This window comes from Microcaecilia unicolor, chromosome 5 (assembly GCF_901765095.1).
Source record: "Microcaecilia unicolor chromosome 5, aMicUni1.1, whole genome shotgun sequence".
In the NCBI taxonomy this organism is placed as follows: domain Eukaryota; kingdom Metazoa; phylum Chordata; class Amphibia; order Gymnophiona; family Siphonopidae; genus Microcaecilia; species Microcaecilia unicolor.
Window position 1 is genome coordinate 164355026 of NC_044035.1, and position 22491 is coordinate 164377516.

The window sequence follows — 22491 nt, forward strand, 5'->3', positions numbered from 1 at the left end:
TGGGTTATTTTACCACAAGTCGGGTTATTTCTGTACAGGGGATGGGCAGGGATGGAGGAGATTACTTGCGGGGACGGTCAGGGACGGAAGAGATTCCAATGGGGAAGGGCAAGGACAGGTTAGATTCCAGAGGGGACGGGCAGGGATGAGTGAAATTTCTATCCCTGTGCAACTCCTTAGTCCAAATTTCCGTGCAAAGCACCAAATTCTGCAACCACGCACATAGAATTTCAGAACGCCCATGTCACGCCCCTCAGAACACCCCCTTTCCAGATGCGTATAGTAGAATATACGCAGCCTAGCTTTTTGAATATGCTTATGAAATAGCGGGCGCAAATTCTAATTAGTCCCAATTAGTGCCAATAATTGCTTAACATCCAATTATCGACACTGACTGGCTGGTTAATCAAATAAGTTATGTGCATTATATGGAATACCCCTGAATTTGTGCACACAATTTTAGGCATGCTATATAGAATCTGGGGGTTAATGAAGCAAGTGCAAAGTGATGCATGTGGGAAAGAGGGACCTAAACTATAGGTAAGTGATGCAAGGTTCCATATTAGGAATCACCACCCAGGAAAAGATCTAGGTGTCTCGTTAATGATACGTTGAAACCCTCTGCTCGGTGTGCAGCGGTGTCTAAGAAAACAAAGGGAATGTTAGAAATTATTAGGAAAAGAATGGAAATCAAGTATGAGAATGTTATAATGACCGTACCTTGAATACTGTGTGCAATTCTGGTCACCACATCTCAAAAAAGATATAGCAGAATTAGAAAAGGTACAGAGAAAGGTGACGATGGGATGACTTTCCTATAGGGAAAGGCTAAACTGGCTAGGCCTACCCCTCTACCCACCCACCCCTAGAGTGACATGTCTTATGTAACCTCCCTATCAACCCACTCATTACTTTTACCTCACCCATTTCTATTCTTCTATCACCTTCTCCCACTACTCCAACCAGAGTTACACCTAATCACACTGACCACCCTTCAACATCTTCAGTCCTTCTGTGACTGTTCTCTTGTGCTTGACTGCTTAAATATTAAATGCTTTACTTTTTGTCTATTTAGATTGTAAGCTCTTTGAGCAGGGACTGTCTTTCTTCTGTGTTTGTACAGCGCTGCGTACACTTTGTAGCACTCTAGAAATGTTAAATAGTAGTAGTAGTAGTAGATATGATAGAGGTCATATAATAGTGGAGTGGAACAGGTAGAGGAGAATCGCTTGTTTACTCTTTCCAAAAATACTAGGACTAGGAGGCATGCAATGAAGCTACTAAGTAGTAAATTTAAAGCAAATCGGAGAAAATATTTCTTTACTCAATATGTAATTAAATTCTGGAATTTGTTGCAGGGTTTAAAAATGGTTTGAGAAATGTCCATAAGCCTATGTTGTTTAATTTATTTGTTAGACCCTTGGCTTTACTTATACAGTCTCTAGAAATTAGTTCTTACTCGAATGCGGATGATTTTATTCTTGTATATTACAAGTATGTGGCATATTGCCTAGAAGATCACCATTTAGTCTTGAACCCAGAAAAGACAGTTGCCTGTTGGATTACTGGATCATTGACACCACCGTCACCCCTTATTTGATAGGAACATTGTTCCTGTTTTATCTTTCCGATATCTCAGTGTCATTCTGGATTCAACTTTATCGTTCAGCTATCAGATTTCTCATGTGGTTAAGACTATTTTTCCTACGTAAGTTAATATCAATTCATAATTGATCCTGGATTTTGATGCACTTTGCTCCCTGTTCTATGCCTTTCTTCATTTTAGTTACGACTACTGTAATGTTATTTATGCAAGGATTGCTAAATATAATTTCAGAAGAGTGCAGATGTTGCAAAACACTGCTGCATGCATACTTTGCTGAGCATCCCGCTTTGATCGTGCTTCATCCCTCCTTCAGCAGTTTCATTGGCTACCTATTGAATTTGGGGTCAAATTCAAAAATCTTACATTAACTTACAAGGTTCTTCACACTGGTTCTCCTGCATATCTTTTCTCACTAGTCACACCGTCTTCTGCCTTACATTCTCTTAAAGATAACAGACTAATCCTCCTACACCCTTCGAAGGCCAGATAGGAATCCACAAGATCTAGTGCGTTCAACTTTATTTTACCAGCTTTGTGGAATTCATTGCACAAGACCTTCGACTTGAAGTATCCTATTCATATTTTCACACTTTATTAAAGACTAAACTATTTCAGCAAGCATTCCATTCATAAATCTGGGCTGTTTCTGTAGTGGTGGGTTAGGGCTGGATTTCAGTTGTGTGAATGCTTGTGTTGTCTGGATTGTGTCTGTATGTTTGACTATTTAGCTTTCTCAATGGAGTGGGTGTATGTTTTTTAAACTGATCTTTCTATGAATGAGATAGTGTTTAATAAAGTCCATCAGTTCATTCCTACCTGCAATTGGTGTTCCTTTATGCTTTATTACTTTTTCTTTGTTTTTCTTGTAAAACCACTTTTAATGTGCCTGCAACGAAGGCAGTACATTACATTTTTAATAAACGATTATTAAGATGGGAAAATCCACTGCTTATTTCTAGGATAAGCAGCGTATTTATTATTCTGGGATCTTGCCAGGTATTCGTGACCTGGATTGGCTACTGCTGGAAATAGGATACTGAGCTTGATAGACCTTCAGTCTGTCCCTGTATGGCAATGCTTATGTTCTTATGTACAGTAACTACTGTAGTTACTTTTACTTAGGGCCCTTTTACTGAAGCTTAGCACACGCTAATGATTCCTTTTACCAGTGCATTTTTTCTAGTGAAAAAGGTGCCGGTACTCAAATGCTAGGCCATTCTTTAAGGGTGGGGTGATCACTTACGGTCCCACCCCACAATAGCCAGGCCCCTGCAACCAGTCACAGAATCTATGACAAGGCAGAATTGTTGTGTAGAGCCTGAGCTCTTTCAATAAAACTTGGGGACCATGAGTCAATTTTAGCAGACAACAGAAAAGGTGCTGGTACTCATTACTCCCAAGTACCCCTCAAAAAAAGCCCTGCCTTTTACTAAGGTGTGCTAATGGATTTAGCACACGCTAATCATCAGTGTGCCTTAGGGGGTCTTTTACTAAAGCTTAGGTCGAGTTATCAGCAGCAGGGCCCATTTTATTCCTATGTAGGGTTACCATTCGTCTGGATTTCCCCGGACATGTCCTCTTTTTGAGGGCATGTCCGGGGCGTTCGACGCACGTTTGTCTGGATTTCTGGAGAAACGTGGGCGCGGGCGGGCGATCGGCGCCGTGGGTCTGGTCTGGTCTCCCCTCCCCTCCCCTTCCCTACCATGTTCCCTGGTGGTCTAGTGACGTCTTCGGGGCAGGAAAGAGCCCCCTCTTTCCTGCCTGGAGCGCTGCCTCCCTTGTCCATCATCCTTCTCGGTCGGCTGGGGATTCAAAATGGCCGCCGAGAGTTGAAGTCTCGCGAGGCCGCGTCAACTCTCGGCGGCCATTTTGAATCCCCAGCCGAGACCGAGGAGGATGCAGGCAAGGGCAGGCAGCGCTCCGGGCAGGAAAGAGGGGGCTCTTTCCTGCCCCGAAGACGTCACTAGACCACCAGGGCTAGATAGTGAGGGGGGGGTATGTGACGGGGGGGGGGAGGCGTGGGGGGTATGTGACGGGGGCGGGGGAGGGGACTATGTGACGGGGAGGGGAATAGGGGCGGAACGAGGAGCTGAAAGGGGCGTGGTGGGGCGGGGTATGGGCGTGGTGGGGGCAGGGGGCGTGACATGTGTCCTCTTTTTCAGAGGACACAAAATGGTAACCCTATGCCTATGGGCCCTGCTGCAGATAACTTGAGCTAAGCTTTAGTAAAACCCCTTAGTAAGTAAAAGGACCCCTAAATGTTTAGAAGCCCATAGGTATAAAATGGATCTCAGTATTTAGCACATGCACACCAAGCTTTAGTAATAGGGCCCCTTAGTTACTATGCAACTCTGAAACTCCCTTAACTAATCACAATTTAATTTACAACAAAAGGGAGTTAGTGCTGTATGTGCACCGCTTTTTCCCCTCCCGGCCTCCGGGTGACGCTGTGTCGCTCTGCAGCCAGTCTGTGCTTTCGTGCCGCTGCAGGAGTCTATGGTGCCGGGTGGGCGGGGGCGCTAGTGTTGCTGCTTGCCGCTGCGGCGGACCAGCGGTGCGGGTCGTGGCTGAGTTGTTTGTGAGGCGGTGGTCGGTGTCGTTACTGTTGGGTTGTTTTTTTTTTTTCTTCAGGCCCCCGAGACTCCGGTTCAGCAACTTGGTAATGGCGGAGTTTCCGGGGGCGGAGGAGAGCTCGGAGCCAGAGCCCCGCAGCCCCGGCTGGAGCGACAGCCAGCTCCGTTATTACCCCTTCCCCACTCGCTCTATCCAGCGCCTCCAGCACGGAGACCCGCGAACCGAGGCCCTGATCCTTAATGAGGTGAGACCCGCGCGGCCGGCAGGGAGGGACAAGACTCCGCTTGTCCTCAAAATCTCCAGCGGGACCAGGAAATGCCGCGGTCTCCCTTAACTATGTGCTGAATCCGAGGCCAGAGACTGCAGGGTGGTTAGGGAGCCGCGTTAGGAGCACATGGGAAGATCCTTGGGGGAGGGGGGGATATATCATGTCCAAGTAGGATGGAGAGTTTGTAGGGTCTGGATCTGGCGACGCAGGCCTCTGTTCTACCCAAGCCAGAGGGCTTCTTGTACTCACTTTATACTGGGCAGTTAGAAGTGGAGCCGTTATAAATCTATTGTAGGTGCTTCTTTGCTGACCACTGGGTCTTTCTCATGTAATGTGAAGTTACAAAAGGGACTTCTTAACATCCGATGCTTGACTTTCAAAAGGAGTGAACTCCATGCAGCCTTATTGTTTTGTTATTCTGTTTAATTTGGGTGCATCACCATGTCGCACCTTGTCTGTTTTGTAGATTATAGTCTTAGGCCTATTCCGTAATCATGAAGAATGTCGTAAAGTTCGTGAGTATTTATTTTTAAGAATGAGCGCACCCAGGGGGTAGTGTTAGAAACAGTGGGCTCACACAGAACTAGGCACCCTGCCGCTCTGCCTTATTGACATTCGACTTTGGCCAAGGGGGTTTCTTGTAATACTGTGGTCTCGGTGGCCATGGCAGCTGACTTTTCTTTCTGACTTCTTCCTCCTGCCCAATCCCCCCCCCCCCCCCAAAACAAAACAAAACAAAACCCAAACATCTGTGATCCCTCTTGGGATGAGCAGATGCTTCAGTGTTTACAGAAGAGAGGATAAACTAGTCCTGCTATGGGGTAGTTTTTAGGTCTCCTTTGACACTGATTAGAAATCGTGCTAATATAGTAAAAAATCAGAGACCACAAAAGTAATTTATCTACTTTGGGAAGACTGTCATATAGGTTCTTTATGGAACCCCCCCCCCCCCCCCCCCCCCCCACCAGCACCCTTGTTTGCTGTTCTCACGCTCATTACTCTAGCTATCACTTAACTACTGCTTTTTAGTTTGAACCAGTCTAGGAGGCGTTATTGTGATAACAGCTCAATGTTTTTATGTCATCTTGTTTTATTTCTATTTTGTATTAAAATGATTGATCTCTGTTGTAATCTGCTTTGATCGCTTGTGGGAAAAACAAAATATATTAAATTTTTTTGCTAGTTTTTTTCCTTTTAATCCTCCACAGTCAAATCATTAAAACAGCATTTTAAAGTTGCTCTATAGCACAGTGCAGTTTTGTTTACCTTTTATTTTTAGATTAATATATTCCTTTGGCATGAGTCAACTTAGACTCTTAGGAGTCGGGTTGGCGAAGTCCATAGTCATCATTACCCTTGAAAAAAAAGAAAGAAATGCAAAAGTAAATACTTCCTAGTTCTCCAGAAGCAGGAAGCAAACAGAACCAGAGTTCTCAAGATGTTTTGCCATAGGACCTGTAGAATGGTTTTCTCATGTGTGGAAAAGACAAGCAGAATGCTGGTAACTCGTAAGTTCACAAAAATATTTGTTGTGTTCTTTCTCCCTGCTAAATTTGAATTTTTCAGTACTCTTTTGCCATAAGTTTTGCATATTGTTTTCTAAAAAGGTATATGCTTTTTTTTGCCCTGCCTCTCATAATAACCTAACAATAGCCATACTGTGTCAGACTATTGGTCCATCTAGCCCAGTATCCTGCTTCTATCAATGGCCAATCCAGGTCACAAGTACCTGGCAGAAACCCAATTAGTACCACATTCCTTGCCACCAATCCCTGGGCAAGCAGTGGCTTCCCCCATGTTCATCTCGATACCAGACTATGGACTTTTCCTCCAGAAACTTGTCCAAACCTTTTTAAACCCAGATGTGCTAACCGCTGTTACCACATCCTCCAGCAGCGAGTTCCAGAGCTTAACTATTCTTTGATTAAAAAGATATTTCCTCCTATTTGTTTTAAAAGTATTTCTGTGTAATTTCATTGAGTGTCCCCTGGTATTTGTACTTTTTGAAAGTGAAAAATTGATTCACTTCTACCTGTTCTACACCACTAAGGATTTTATAGACCTCAATCATATCCCCCATCAGCTGTCCCTTTTCCAAGCTGAAGAGCCCTAACCTCTTTAGCTTTTCGTCATACAGGAGGAGTTCCAGCTCCTGTTGAGTTATGACTATTGGCAGACCATACTTGATGGCTGTTGTATGACAAAATCTTTGGGCTCTTTATTTTGCATTTAGCTCACATCTTTTTTGAGTAGTGGTTTAGTAGGTGTTTCTTTGTCCTTGTAAGGTTTACAATCTGTTTGTACCTGAGGCAGTGTGGAGGGCTAAGTGACTTGCCCATGGTCACAAGAAGTGTTGGGATTTGAATCTTGGCTTTAGTGGTTCTCAATCCATAGTTCTAACCAATAGGCTGCAACTAAACTCAGTGACTATGTCAGTATGTTGTCTGTTTTATACTCCTCTCTGGAGAAGCAAGAGAGACTTGACTTTCTTTTTGGACAGGCCATAAATCATAAGATTTGATCTTATTTGTCATTAGACTTTTTTGTCATATTGATGCCTTCTTGGAAGTAAATGTTTCAGCATTTTATTATTATTTTTTTTTTGTGATGATGCTATCATATGAAGGCCAATTGGCATTAGACTATTAATGCAAGATATCACAAGTCAAATAGGAGTTAATGCAAGATATCACAAGTCAAATAGGAGTTAATGTGTACACTGCAGATTTTATCTGTGAGGAGATGTTGAGCTGTTAGATAACTGGCTTTTGGCATATTTAGGTCCAAACACCTACTGGCCATGAATTTGAGAGAAAGGACTTATTCCTCTGCTTCAGTTATCCCACGTACAGTTGGGTAACATTAGCCCTCTTCTTTCTTTCCTTTTCTTGGGCATTTTCATACAAACTAGCCTCCAAAATTGGTGGGTAAACCTACTTTAGAAATGGCTGAGTATTTGATGTTTTGGAACCATTCTGGATGAAAGATGTCATATAAATATGTACTATTATTACTCTTTATACCGTCCCCATTTTAGGAGATATGTTTTGGGAGGAGGAGGGGAGAAAGCAAAGTAGACTGGGGGTAAATTTTTGAAATCATTGGATATGCTGTAAGTAGGTGTAGTGAAGTAGGAGAGGTTACCATGATAAATTAAAACATTTCTCAGTATATTGAAAGATGCAATCAGTGTTTAATATGCTTGAAAGTATAAGTGTGTGGGCAGTGGACAGGCCTATGTCATAATAACACAGCGGGACACTTTTTTTTTTTTTTTTTCTTGGAAATATTCAATCCCTGTTGCCTACAAGTCTTTCTATGGAAAGGTCGCACATTAAAGAATATTTGGTGTTCAAGGTGTCCACTGTTTCATTTTTATATATGGTGTTCAGACACTGGTGCCTTGCAGCATGAGGGCAGAGGAATTAAAAGTAGGGCTGTACGTTAATAGCCATTAATGCTTTAATAATTACGATTATAGCATTTCATTGCGATTAATGATTAACTGCCCTCCCTCCTCTGCCCGCATGCATACATGCGTGGTCAGTCTGGCATCTCTCTCTTCCCTCCCTGTCCCATTTAGCCCCCAGTAAATCTTTGCTCGGTATTGGCAGTGGTATTAAAACACTGCCTCTGCCTGAACTGGGACTTTCCCGTTGACCTGTCCCGCCTCCTCTGATGCAGCTTCCTGTTTTCAGAAGGGGGTGAGACAGGTCAGAAGGAAATGCCCGATACAGGCTAAGGCAGCGTTTCAGTACCATTGCCGGACTGAGATTTACTAAAAAAAAAAAAAAAAAAAGAAGGGGAGAGGGGAGGGGCGAGAGTGTACTGCCGCCTGTCTGGAAGAGGAGGAAGAGATGCTGGACAGACCGGGAAGATGAGAGAGGGCATTGAGAGAGAAGCATGGGAGGCAAAGGTTAGGCACGGCAGGGCACATGAGAGAGAATGGGTGAAGGCACAGGGAGACACATGAGAGAATGGGTGAAGGCACAGGGAGACACATGAGAGAAAGAGAATGGGTGAAGGAACAGGGGGACACATGAGAGAGATATTCCAAGAAAGTACAGTACATCTTAGGGAAAGGGAAATGGGACTTGATATACCACCTTTCTGAGGTTTTTGCAACTACATTCAAAGCAGTTTACATATATTCAGGTACTTATTTTGTACCAGGGGCAATGGAGGGTTAAGTGACTTGCCCAGAGTCACAAGGAGCTGCAGTGCAGTTTCCCCAAGTCCGTTTTAATAATGGTCTATGGACTTTTCCTTTAGGAAGCTATCCAAACCTTTTTTAAACCCCACTAAGCTAACTGCTTTTACTACATTGGCAACAAATTCCAGAGTTTAATTACATGTTGAGTGAAGAAGAAAGTTTCTCTGATTTGTTTTATTTGTGCCCCCTAGTCCTAGTATTTTTGAAAAGAGTAAACAATTGATTCATGTCCACCTGTTCCACTCCTCTCATTATTTTATAGACCTCTTATCATTTCTCCCCTCAACTATCTTTTCTCCAAGCTGAAGTGCCCTAGCCGCTTTAGCCTTTCCTCATAGGGAAGTCGTCCCGTCCCCTTTATCATTTTTGTCGCCCTTCTGTGTGTACCTTTTCTAATTCCACTATATCATTTTTTGAGATGCGGTGACCAGAATTGACCACAATATTCGAGGTGCAGTCGCATCATGGAGTGATACGTTGGTGTTATAAAGTCCTCATTTTTGTTTTCCATTCCTTTCCTAAAAATACTTAACATTCTGTTTGCTTTCTTAGCCGCCACCACACACTGAGCAGAGGGTTTCAACGTATCATCAATGTTGACGCCTAGATCCCTTTCCTGGTGGGTGACTCCTAATGTGGAACTTTGCATTATCTCTCTATATAAAAGGCAACACCAACGTTCTATGAAGCCTCCAGCCGGAAGTGTGAAGGGGGCGAGATATCCGGTTTCCCTATGAGTGTCTGCCCCGCCCTCTCTGTAACACAGTCAGTGAAGGAAACAGCAGAGCACGAAATCAAATCGCTGGCTCTGTAACAGTGAAGGACTCAGAGTGGGGAGGGGAGAGAAGCCAGAGGGCAAGGACACACACACTCCCACATGCACACAGAAGAAAACATTGCTAGCCCCCGTTTCATTTGCATCAGAAACGGGGCTTTTTACTAGTGTAGCTATAATTCGGGTTTCTCTTTCCCACATGCATCACTTTGCACTTGCTCACCACATTAAACGTCATCTGCCATTTAGATGCCTAGTCTCGTAATTTTTCACAATCCTCTTATGATTTAACAACTTTTAATAATTTTATCGTCAGCAAATTAAATTACCTCACTAGTTACTCCCATCTCTAGATCATTTATAAATGTTAAAAAGGTGCGGTCCCAGCACAGACCCCTGGGGAACCATTGAGAATACTGACCATTTAACCCTACTCTCTGTTTTCTACATTTTAACCAGTTTTTAATCCACAATAGGACACTACCTCCTATCCCATGACTCTCCAGTTTCCTCTGGAGTCTTTCATGACGTATTTTGTCAAACGCCGTTTGAAAATCTGGATACACAATATCGGCCAGCTTATCTTTATCCACATGTTTGTTCACCCCTTCAAAGAAATGTAATAGATTGGTGAGGCAAGATTTCCCACCACTAAATCCATGTTGGCTTTGTCTCATTAATCCATGCTTTTGAATATGCTCTGTAATTTTCTTCTTTATAATAGTCTCTACCATTTTGTCCAGCACCGATGTCAGGCTTACTGGTCTGTAATTTCCCGGATCTCCTCTGGAACCTTTTTTAAAAATTGGCGTTACATTGGCCAACCTCCAATATTCCAGTACCATGCTTGATTTTAAAGATAAATTAGGTATTACTAAGAATAGCTTTCAAGTTCATTTTTCAATTCTATCAGTATTCCGGGATGAATACCATCCGGTCTAAGAGATTTGATACTTATCAATTTGTCAAATTGAGCCATTACATCCTCCAGGTTTATAGAGATTTCATTCAGTTTCTCCAACTCGTCAGCTTTGAATACCATTTCTGGCACCGGTATCTCTCCCAAATCTTCCTCAGTAAAGATGGAAGCAAAGAATTAATTTAATTTCTCTGCTATGGCCTTGTCTTCCCTGATTGCCTCTTTTACCCCTTAGTCATCTAGCGGTCCAACCGATACTTTTGCTGGCTTTTTGCTTTTAATATCTCTCAATAAATTTGTTACTATCTGTTTTGCCTCCAACGCAGTCTTTTTTTCAAAGTCCCTCTTTGCCTTCCTTATCAGCCCTTTGCATTTGACTTGACATTCCTTATGCAGATTCTTATTATTTTCAGGCACAGTGGTTCACATGAGAGAGAGAATGGGTGAAGGCACAGGGGTTCACATGAGAGAATGGGTGAAGGCACAGGGTAGAGGGCAGAAGGAACTTTGAAAATGAACCCCCTTTGAAAAAAATACCACAGTAGATTTCTATGAGTGAAGCAGTTCCAATAGCTGCAGTATACATAAACTCTCGCATAAGAGTGATTGAGCAATTGCACCTTTCAAACTGCATTCCTTTCTCGTCTCCTGTCTTGATCAGACACACAGAAAGCACACACACACCAACCCTCCAACAAAAATACACACACATGCAGAGGTGTTGGAAAGAAATCTGGGTCATGCTATGTATGCATTCCCCACCTGTTTTTCATATATCATTACCAAAAGGTAGGGAATATTTAGCAAGTCAAACTAAAATTGCTTGTCTTAGAGGCTAGATTAGGAGTTTACTGATAGGGATTTTAAGGTATCCAGGGGGAGACATGAGAGAGATGGGGAGAATGGGTGAAGGCCGCCTCCAAAGCTGCCGTACTTGTTCAGTGGCTGGTGTGGGTAGCTGAAGCCCCACCAGCTGAAGAAATTTGCTGCGTGAGTCACCCCTCCCAACTGGTACTGCCTCAGAAGTGAGAACGTCAGTGAGGTGCCTCCAGCCACCAATGCTTGCACTCAGAGTATGCTTGGGGATTGCTGACATCGGCAACTGGAGGCACCTCACTGACTTCCTCACTCCTGAGGCAGCACAAGGAGGAACGGGGCCGCTTTGGCACTGGATTTCTTTGACTGGTAAGGCTTCGGCATCCCCACCAGCAAAGATATATCTTATGTGTGGAGAGGGTGGTGAGGAAGAGGACACGTGTGCCGCCTTTTCCTCCCGTGGACTATTGGCTATGTCCCGCCTTCAATCTCATGATTACAATTTTTAATCGTGCGATTGATCGTGATTAAAAACTCTTATTGAAAAAAAAGCCCTAATTAAAAGGGGTTGTCAGAACCTCATATATACTTGGGTATTTGGGGGAACCTTGCACAAAGAGCAGGACGCAGAAATGAGAAGGCCCAGATCTGAGATGTTTACTATGTGAGATGAAGGAGGATATGCATGGGGAATGAAGAAAGCAAGAAGGGAAAAGAGGTAGTTGACTTTTTTTTATGCACTCATTGCTTTATGTTCATTGTTAACATTGCATATTATCTAGCAGGAACTTAGTGGAGGGAGTGGCAGAGCTGCATGGAAGGTAAGCAAAGTTTGGTGAGTCAGGCAAAGTGCAGTGTTTAAAGCCTTTAAGAAAGCTGTTAAAGTAATCCATCAGGAGATGAAAGGCATCAAAGATTGGAGAACAGCAAATTTCCATAGCATCCCACAGATCAATCCAGAGATGAATGGGTTATGTCCCTCTACTAGCAGGTGGAGTAGAGAGAACCTCAGAGGTTTAGTATATGTGGACCTGTGCTTCCATCTTACCTCAGTATTCTCTATCTCAGCAGGTGGATAGACATATCCTGTGCAGCTCATTGGATGGGCCTTGCTCCTAGCCTGTTCCCTCAGGTTTAATTGAGCATGGGGTCTTGGGTCGGCCATATTGGGGGTACACCTGGTGGTGCCAGGTCCCTCCCCACCCCCAGCCCTGCATACTTCAATTGCAGCAGACCTTTGTTCAACTGCTCTCCTGCCTCTCCAAAAAAAAAAAAAAAAAAAAAGAGGACTGCAAGATGGAAACACAGTTTTCTGAGCTGTTCTACCAGAGAATACTTGGTCATCCATAAGGAAACTGTGAGTGTGGGGCTCTCTGTTTGTTCTCATCCTTTTAGGGTTTTTTCGGCTGTGGCTTGGTGCTCTGTCAGGTTTTTATTTTTTCTTTCCTAGCTTCTGCCAGCATGGAAATGTTTTCTGAAAGTGAGCAAATCTCTACCATCAGGTACTCCTCCAAGCTCAGGTGTCAAAAGACAGTGCTGGTTTTATGTATGATTTTGAGCAGATGTATATTTTGGCAAATAAAAGTGCTGAAGTATACATGCATTATTATAAATATATGGCTTGCATGTATACGTGGAAGGACTGAGGCACATTTAAATGATGAGTACTCTCCTGGTCTGTAATTCTAGAGTGGTTCACTGTGTGCGGGTCTGGGACCACATTATTCTTACACGCAGATTGTCTCGGAGGCTCGGCTATACCACTCGGGGATGGAGAGCTGGGCATTTTTGGCGGGCGTGCTAGTGCCGGCAGTCGCCATCTTGCTTACATGCTCTGGCGTGGTTTTCTCTCCTCTCTGTTCTCGCTTAGTACTCTTCCCACTCTGACCTCCGGGCTCCCAGTTGCTTCTCTCTTGCTTGCACGATATATATATTCAGGCTTTGGTGATGCTCCACTGCAGTTTCGGTTTTCCCGTGCTTCTTGCAGTGCCCGTTTCTTTTCCTTTGGGCATAATAGGCTGTAATTTGTTTTAAAAACAGAGTGCCATGCAGTCCTGCAGCTATTTGGGTTGGGCTCTCTTGCCTTTCTTTTTTGGTGGCTGCGTTACTTTTTGAGCACGATCTCAGGCTCATTTATTTTGGGAGTAGTCTCTACCGTGATAAGAAGGTATTTCCGGAGCTTACAACCTGGAACCTGGGTTGTCTTGCTATTCCAGGTCATTTCCCTTTTCGACTTGAGTTTGTCAGCGACCACTGTTTTCTGTTGTTCTATGTTGGTGGTCGCATTACTTGTCTGTGGTATGCATCCATTGGGCGCCTCTCCTACAGTGGTTTCTCATTTTAGTGCTGGTTCCCAATTCTTGTCTTGCACAGAGATGTGTTCCCCTTTGTGGGCACTCTTTTGCTGATTGGTTTCCTTCTACCAACCTGGAATCCGTCCTGGTGTCTTCACACCTAGCTTACTACTGCTTAGCGCAGCTTCTTCGTACTCTAGATTGTGCCAGCACCTGCGGATCTGTGAGGGCCAGCTTCTGGTGGACTCTGGTCTGGCGGGTCTGGATACTCCTTAAGTCTTTCTTCTTCAGAGATGCACTCCTGCATTCCTGTAATGACAATTGCAGTTCCTTGGGGTCTTAGAGGCTAGCGTCACCTTCTTTTTGGTGAGGGCTGGATTCCAGTGTGCCTTAGTCTTGTGGTGCAGTTTCTATATGGGGCTTCTTGTGGCTTGCATTATAGAAGTCTCCATAGCTCCGAAACATCACTATCTGTGGTGCACGATGGTGCTCGCACCATTATTTCACTGCTCCATATAGCTCTCGTTCTTAGCCAAGCTTGTCAGCTTCTATGCGCAGCCGGTTCCATAAGAGCTTAAGGAACATGGGAGTAGCTGTACTAGGTCTCCCGGTAGCTCCTCTCTTCTTACGGTCTCCTTGTCAGGGAGCCTCTGGCAGCTCAGAGCAGAAGCTCAGTTGAGGGGCTGCTGGCCCTTTGGGCCATTGTTCCCATCCCTCCTGCCGAGCTCGGTCTGGTCAGTTCTCCTCCTATTTTGGTGTTCCCAGGAAGTCTGGAGCAGCGCCACCCAATCTGGATCTCAAGAGATCCACCGGTGTCCGTTTTTGGATGGTGACCCTGAGGTCTCTCTGCTCTTGAGACCAGGGAGGTGTAATTATATTCCCCTCTGTGGGCTGCTCCTGCAGTTTTTTTCCAGTTCCGGTCTCAGCCATTTGGTCTCATGGGCCCGGGGACCTTTTCCTAGGTTGTACGAGTAGCGGTCTTTCTGCGGAGACGGAGGTTTCGTTTCCTTCTGCACTTGGACAGCTGGCTAATCCGGGCCTCCTCTTGCCAAGCCTGTGTGGAGGCCCCTTCAACAATGGTTCGCCTCCTGTTTTGTTTTTTTCTTTTTTTCTTTTCTGGTTTGGGTTCAAATTCAGTGGGGGCGGCTGGCACCAGCGAACCAACTTGGATCATCTAGGTGTTCTTTTTGATTCCCTGTGAGCTTGAGTGTTTCTCACAGAGGGACGGCACTTTAAGTTAGCACACCGGATTCTTTGCTTCTGCTTCGTTCCCAGCTTCCAGCCTGGGATTTCGTGCAGGTCCTCGGTTCTGTGACCACGGCCCTGAAAATGGTACGTTACTCTCTGATGCGGCCAATTTATAGGACCCTATTCAGCCACTGGTCTCCGGTTTCAGAGGGTTACAGCTTCTGGCTTCTTTGCCCCTGGCGGTCAGACAGAGCTGAGGTGGTTGCGGCTTCCACAGTCGTTTACCCTAGGGAGGCCCTCCCTGCTCCTGCCTTGGGAAGTGGGGTCTATGGATAACAGTTTCTTGGGCTGGGGGGCCCTTTGCAGGGGTCCCCTACATAAGTACATAAGTAATGCCATACTGGGAAAAGACCAAAGGTCCATCGAGCCCAGCATCCTGTCCCTGACAGTGGCCAATCCAGGTCAAGGGCACCTGGCAAGCTACCCAAACGTACAAACATTTTATACAAGTTATTCCCGAAATTCCCTGGCATAAGGCTCTTGGTCTCCAGTAGAGGCGCATTGGCCCTCTATCCTCTGGAGCTGTGAGTGATGCGCTAAGTTCTGGAGGCTTTTTGTCACGCTGTTGGGAATGCTTTGGTTTGGGCCTTTTCGGACATTACTGTGGCACTGGCCTCTTCTACTAGCTAGGAGGGGACTCCTAGCAGTCTGCTGGCTATGGAGCCCAGCTGGTTAATGGCCAGGGCAGAGACACCTGGTGTGCCTTTTGGCTGTTTTGATGGGTCCCTCATGTGGGGACCGACCTTCTTAGCAGACACGCTTGGACTTCCAGCGAGTGGGAGCTGTCGGTTGAGCCGCTAGAACTGGTGATGTGATGATGGGGCTTAATTCTTTTGGCCTATTCCTATGTCACGGTTCCTCGGTTCTTCAGCCATCTCAGGAAAGAGGACTCTCTGGGTCTGAGCGAGGGACTCCCGTATGCCTTCCCCCATGCTGAAGTTAGGCTGGGAGTGGGGGACATTGGCAGGCCTTGGGGATACAGTACTCCTATTCTCCAGCCTGGACACGGCTCCAGTGCTATGCAGATCTCGTGACGCTCCTAGTTTGGGAGCTACTGCGATTCCTTCAGGTTTGAGGTTCTTCTGTCAGGGCCTGGTGGACATGGATGATTCTTCTCCCTTTGGTCTTACAGCCTGGCCTTTTGAGAGGGCTCGGTTGAGGAAGAAGGGTTATTGGATTCAGTCATGGCTTCCCTGCTGCAGGCTAGGAAGCGCTGTTCTTCCTTGGCGCCTGCCGGTACTTTGCTTCCTCCCTGGGCCATTTCCTGGCATTTTTGCGGTAGGGAGTATCAAGGGCTAGCGCTGGGTTCCAGTGGCAGCCCTGGCTTGCTTTCAGGGTCATTGGCAGACCTCTTCTTTAGCGGCTCTTCCGGTTGTGATTCGTTTTCAGAGAGGTGTGGGTCACTTACGCTGCCCTTCGCGTGCCTTTTCCGAATGGGATTTTATGCTGGTCCTTCGGTGCTGTAGTACTCTACGTTTGTGCCCCATCGCTAGGTGATCCTGATAGTTCTCATGTAGAACTCGGTGCTATTGAGGTGCTTCCGTTGGCTCGTTGCTTCTTGCAACTTCAGGATCTTTCTTAGTAGGACCCTTTCTCCGTTTTTGTTTTGGAGGCGGGGGTCTCGTTTCGGGTAGTACCGTCCTTGGCTGAGTGCTAGTGGTTAGTTTCTTTTTATTTAGTCAGCTATATGTCTCTTGCAGGCTTCTGGACTTTCGCAGGGCTCTCTTTTGTTTTTTCGAGGTTCCCAATGTCTTCCGCCTTTCGTATAGACCTTTTGTGCAGTTTGGTAAACAGCAGTTGGGTCTCATGGCATCCAAGGCTTCCTTTGCCCGGTGGGTGAAGGTGGTCGTGGTCTCAGCCTGTATTCTGGGAGGCTATTCTCGGGTTGGAAGGCAAACTCTCCTGGGCGTGTGACTACGTCTTGGACAGAGGCTTTGTTGCCTTCTCTGATGGATATTTGTAGAGCAGAGGCGTGGGCTTCTATGCTTGCCTTCAATGTAAGCATTATAGTATAGCGGGGGCCACGCAGGCAGTGGCTGCATTTGGGGCATCGGTTCTGCTTGTGGCAGTTTCGGCTTCCCATCCTCATAGGGATAGCCTTTGAACATCCTGAAACGTCTTCTCTCCACCCTGCACGGCGATCAGGCTATGCATATATACTTGAGCTGCGCGGTGCAGGGGGTTCAGGAAGTCTCACGGAACTTGCAACCGCAAGACTTCCCCCAACTTCCTGCACCACGTAGCTCAGGTCCCTCGAGACTTCTTGAACCCCCTGCACCGCTCAGCTCAAGTATATGCAGAGCTTGATTGTCGTACAGGGTGAAGAGAAGTAGTTACAGGCAGCGCTGCTGCTGTGAAAGAAAAGTATTGAGGATATGAAATCTTGGGCAGCAGGATGAAATTTCTAGGTCAAATGGCGATCTGGCACCTGGAATTTGTCTAACCCCGGAGTACAGAAATTTCAGAAATAGTAATGCTGTTCAGTGTGTGAGAGCTTGAAGGAAAATCTGACAAAATTCTGCCAAAGAATGGTGGTACTTGTTTATAGGAGCACTATTCATATTCATACTGGAAAGGGGGGGGGGGGGGGGGTGTTCTTTGTGTACATACTGAGACACAAGATCTAGCCAGATTTATTAGTTGCTATGAAATTATCAAGTGGAACCATGTTAAAACCTTCAAGAACAAAACAGATTTTATGAGAAAATTTGAAAGAAAATAATGGTTTGCAGTGTCTTTCATGTCTGTTGGCGACAGCAGCAGCAATGATTGAGTATCTGAACTGTTTTGTTTTTTTTAACTCTTTTGCATTTTGTTTTTTTAAAACAGGAACCTGTGGTGCTTACTGACACAAACCTGGTATATCCAGCACTAAAGTGGGACCTGGACTATCTTCAAGAAAACATTGGCAATGGAGATTTCTCTGTGTACAGTGCTAACAGTCATAAGTTCCTGTACTATGATGAGAAGAAAATGGGGAACTTCAAAAACTTTAAGCCCAAATCCAGAAGGGAGGAAATGAAATTTGGAGAATTTGTGGAGAAACTTCGAGACATACAACAGAGGGGGAGTGAAGAGAGGTAAGGTAGCTGGAAGCAGAGCCTAGATGATGTGCACACAGATTTTTTTTTTTTTTAAGTGACCCGTTCCTTCTTGATCTTTTAAACATCAAGTTTTTTGTTTTTTTTTTTGTTACATTTGTACCCCGCGCTTTCCCACTCATGGCAGGCTCAATGCAGTCAGAAGTGGCATCTCCTGGGTTCTGATCCCATGTATTTTGTGAATTAAGGTTCATTGTGATTATTTTAGCCCTCTTCTAGCTGAGCTGTTAAGAGATATTGCTGACCAGGTGCCACAGACAGTATTTTCATTCATGTACATGCTGGAATTTGATCAGAAGTTGTTTCCATTATGCAGTGGTTGAAGTTCCTTCCTTATGGGGACTGCTTCCGTAACATCCCCCACTGGAACAAGGCACAGAGGTTGGGTTTAGAGATTGAAGCTCAGAATTTAGCACTTGGTCTAGAGGTGTAGCAAACTGGGAAACCGCATGGCCTACATCTGTAAGTGATTAAGAAAGTGTAAGTTCAGATTGCAGGAGAAGTCATAATGAGGGCTTCAACTTCCTAAAAGCTAAATAGTAGTAGTAATGTAATATAATATTTGACTGCATTTGATAACATGCCTGAATCAACATTTCACACTGTGTAGTAAAGTAAAATCAAGACAATAATCGTAAAATATATACAAGCATTTTAATTGTAAGATAATTCCACACCCAGCCCTCCATCTTATTCATTCTGTCTGTAAAAACTATGACAGCTCTCTGATACATATGGATTTCTGCAATTAAAAATATAGGGCCTGATATTCAAAATGTTTTAATGGGGCAGGAGAGACTGTGGCCAAGTTACCGATGGCTGGTCCAACTACTAATATTCAGAGGCACTTAACCGGATAGAGCTGCTGAGTATTAACACTGACCATTATAGCACTATCTGGTTATCAGGGCACCACAGGTATTCATTGTCAGTGCCTAGATAGCTAACTGGGCGTGTTGGACCACATATAATACAGTCCTATCTTTAACTTGATAACTTTCAGGTGCTATCAAATACCCGGATATTCTGTGCTGGTACCCGGATAGGTGCCAGCACTGAATATCCTTGCCTAATTCTGCTTGCAATGGTCAGCACTTTCAAAAACTGACTTCTGTGTGCTGAATATCGACCAAATAATATCCCTATATTCCTTATATATTTAAACTAGGAATATCCCTCCTACAGTTGAAATAACCATGCTTTTGTCATTTATATTAAAACTGAGTATGCAGTTGTCTTCGTGTATTTAACAAGGTTTTGCTTTTTATTGGATGAATAGTTATGTTTATGCTTAAATGGTGTTGCCATTGGGTTTTTTAGGCAGCCTTCTATTGTCACTTGGTATTCTTACAGTAAAGATGCTCTGCCCAAGTGAACTCATCATGCCTGTAACCAGCTTCATGTGAGCTGCTCTTATACAAGCTTGCAAGAGCTGATACAGACTTTAAGAATTTGCTGTGTAATGTAAATGAGTGATGTAACAGACAATCTCTGATCCACTAGATGTGATTGACATCACAGGCTGCTGCTTTTGTGGTGGTTGAGGGTATTGAATTACCAAGACACCTTTTAAAGAGTGGCTAACCAAAATTCCTAATGTTGCCTGTTACAAAAAAGTTTTATTCATAATGTTTATTCCAGAATGGAAAGATTCCAGTAAATAGCTAAAACCTTTTGCCAGTCATGAATAGTAAAAATAGAATCCTCTATGCTGTGGAAAACCTTTCTGAATTTTTTTTTGTTGTTTCATAAACGGGTGCTTTTCTGGTTTTATTCCCAAGTCTCTGTATTCTGGGCCTTTTTATAATTCTTTATATTTTTAGACTAAAAGTTTTGCACCTGACTCTGTATCTGGGAAGGGAGAAGTAGCTTGATGTTTAGTGCAATGGCCGAGAACCAGGGAAATCGGTTTCATTTCCCACTGTAGCACCTTGAAACTGCGGGCAAGTCACGTGAACCTCCATTGCTCCAGATATAAAATAAGTACCTGTATATAATGGGTAAACAACTGTTGTAACCACAGAAAGGCGGTATTTCAAATCCCATCCCCTTCTATTTTGTTTACTTAATTTATAATCTATCTGATTTGAAATTACGGTTCTTTACAATAAGAGTATGGCCATCCCTGACAGATTTTACTTCAAGGTAAATTTTCAGCTATCAATACTGTTACCTACATGTATGTTGGATCCCTTCCTGGGATTCCTATTCAGCTTAGCATAGCCAGTTTCAACTTATTTTGCTGTCATAGGGAAAGGGGGAACAGAGTGAGAATTTTGTACTTAAAAGATGGCCAGTTTTAAGTTGGGAGTACCTTTAGAGAGAAGGAGATATGGTAGCAAATGTTTGTTAGGAACGTAAATAAAAGCAAGGGAAAGAAGAACGCAGTTTTCAGAGAGGATGACTGAAAAAGCGCAAAAAAAAATTGCATTCAAAAGATACAAAAGAGATCAGTGACTTTAGAGTATGTTGGTGAGATGAGGAGTGCATGGAGGTTGATAAAAAAGAAATAGAAATATGATATGAGCCGCCTATACTGTGAATTTTGTGCACAACTAATTCACAATCTCCAAGGCTTATCAGCTAGACAGTCTGTATTACAAGCTCTTTGCCTCTAGTCCTAAGCCTATCCTGCTTACCCATCCAGGTCTTTAAGCAGCCCGCTGCAAGCTCTTCATTATTAGCTTGCCGTCTATACTGCCTAGCCAAGGCTATTATAGTTCTTTTGGTTTTCCAAAGATATGTACAGATAACACTCAGACATTTAGTATAGGTAATAGAACCACTTAGCTTTATTTGCATACTTGGGATCGATTTACTCTGCATACAGGTTTGCGGATGCTTAGATGCCAGGAATCAATTGCAAAGCATGTTAGGAACAGCAAACTTCAAAGGCCGTTATGCCCATCCTTGGGTCTCTGCACAGATTGCAGGGTGATTTTGCATTAAAAAAAAAGTCAGTAAACCAGAAAGCCAGGAAAAAGGAGCTGAAAACATAAAGTATCCTAAAGTAGAGTGGCAGAAAAAGAAGAGCTCTCCACAGACGAAGGTATTGCAGAATATACCTTTAGCTCTGATTGCTCAGTTTGCTATCAGCCAGTAGCCACATTCCAACTCTGACTTCCTAGGTTGGCCGTCAGCCAATTGGGAAGCCCCTATTCATGTAAGGAAAAGAGGGAAAAACCTGCTTTCAGGCATGTTGCACTTTAGGCACTGGGACCTCTCTCTCCTTATCAAATGTGAGCAAGTGCAAAGTGATGCATGTGGGAAAGAGGAACCTGAATTATAGCTACATCATGCAAGGTTCCACGTTAGGAGTCACGGACCAAGAAAGGGATCTAGGTGTCGTCGTCGATGATACGTTGAAACCTTCTGCTATAAAATAATGAGTGGAGTTGAACGGGTAGATGTGAAGCGTCTGTTCATGCTTTCCAAAAACTAGGACCAGGGGGCATGCGATGAAGCTACAATGTAGTAAATTTAAAATGAATTGGAGGAAATCTTTCTTCACTCAACGTGTAATTAAACTTTGGAATTCGTTGCCAGAGAATGTGATAAAGGTGATTAGCTTAGCGGAGTTTAAAAAAGGTTTGGACGGCTCCCTAAAGGAAAGTCCATAGACCGTTATTAAATGGACTTAGGGAAAATCCACTATTTCTGGGATAAGCAGTTTAAAATGTTTTGTACGTTTTTGGGATCTTGCTGGGTATTTGTGACCTGGATTGGCCACTGTTGGAAACAGGATGCTAGGCTCGATGGTCTTTCCCAGTATGGCAATACTTATGTAATGTCTGACTCAGAGTGCTGTTCAGGGTTTTAACAAAGGTATACAGTTTAAAAAGGAAGTTAACTTCATACTATTATACTAGTGTTAACTAAAATAAATACACAGGAATATAATGCCATGCCTAAGCAACTGCTTGGGCAACTACTAAACTGGGCTACTGCATTGATAACATGGTTAGCAAGCCAAAAACAGGTAACTTGGTATTACTTAGGTGATTGCCTTCCACATATAGTTTGGTGCGGTTTCATCAAAATACTAAACTCTTCAACATTCACCAAAGAAGAAATTAGAGAAGAACTGATAATTGGCAGGCGTGCATATTAGGGATTGAGGTCAGACCACTTGCTGAAACTGAACATGGGAAATGCAATGGGGTCAGATGGAATAGAATATTAGAGGAAATCAGAGGAGACCTGGCTGCGCCACTGATGGATCCATTCAGTCATTTTTTTGGAAATGGAGTGGGTTTTGGAGGTAAGAAAAGCAAGTTCATAAAAATGGTACCAGAAAGAAGGTTGGAAATGGCAGGCCAGCAGGTCTGATTTAATTGTTAAACTAATATTCATTTTATTTATATATAAAAAAATGCAAAAATCTGCTTAGAGCAATAAACTTAGAAAACTATAGGTGTATGTTTGCTGTAAAACATAGACTGCTGTCTGCGTAATAATCAAGAGTCAGTTGTAATGAATATCAAATTAGGCCTCATAAGCCAAGGGTACCAACTAAGTGGACACACCTGATTAGGCTATCATCATAGGCCAACCGCCACCACCGGAAAACCTGCAGAGAGCAAAAAAAAACTCAACATATAAAGAGGGGAAAAAAAGGCAGTCTACAGTAAAATCCGGAGGAATTGTTAGTGACTAATATTTAATTTAAATACACAG

At 43.9% G+C, this 22491-nt stretch overlaps 1 protein-coding gene across 1 annotated transcript in view; it reads left to right on the plus strand.

Annotated features, from left to right (window-relative positions):
- The first annotated feature begins 4101 nt into the window (after positions 1-4101).
- The window catches only part of HIF1AN (hypoxia inducible factor 1 subunit alpha inhibitor), an 83896-nt gene continuing 65506 nt past the window's right edge, over positions 4102-22491 (plus strand). Inside the window, exons 1-2 of the mRNA XM_030203532.1 lie at positions 4102-4424; positions 17543-17793. Coding sequence (XP_030059392.1) covers positions 4269-4424; positions 17543-17793 — 407 coding nt within the window. The 5' untranslated portion in view covers positions 4102-4268. The remainder of the gene's footprint in view (positions 4425-17542; positions 17794-22491) is intronic.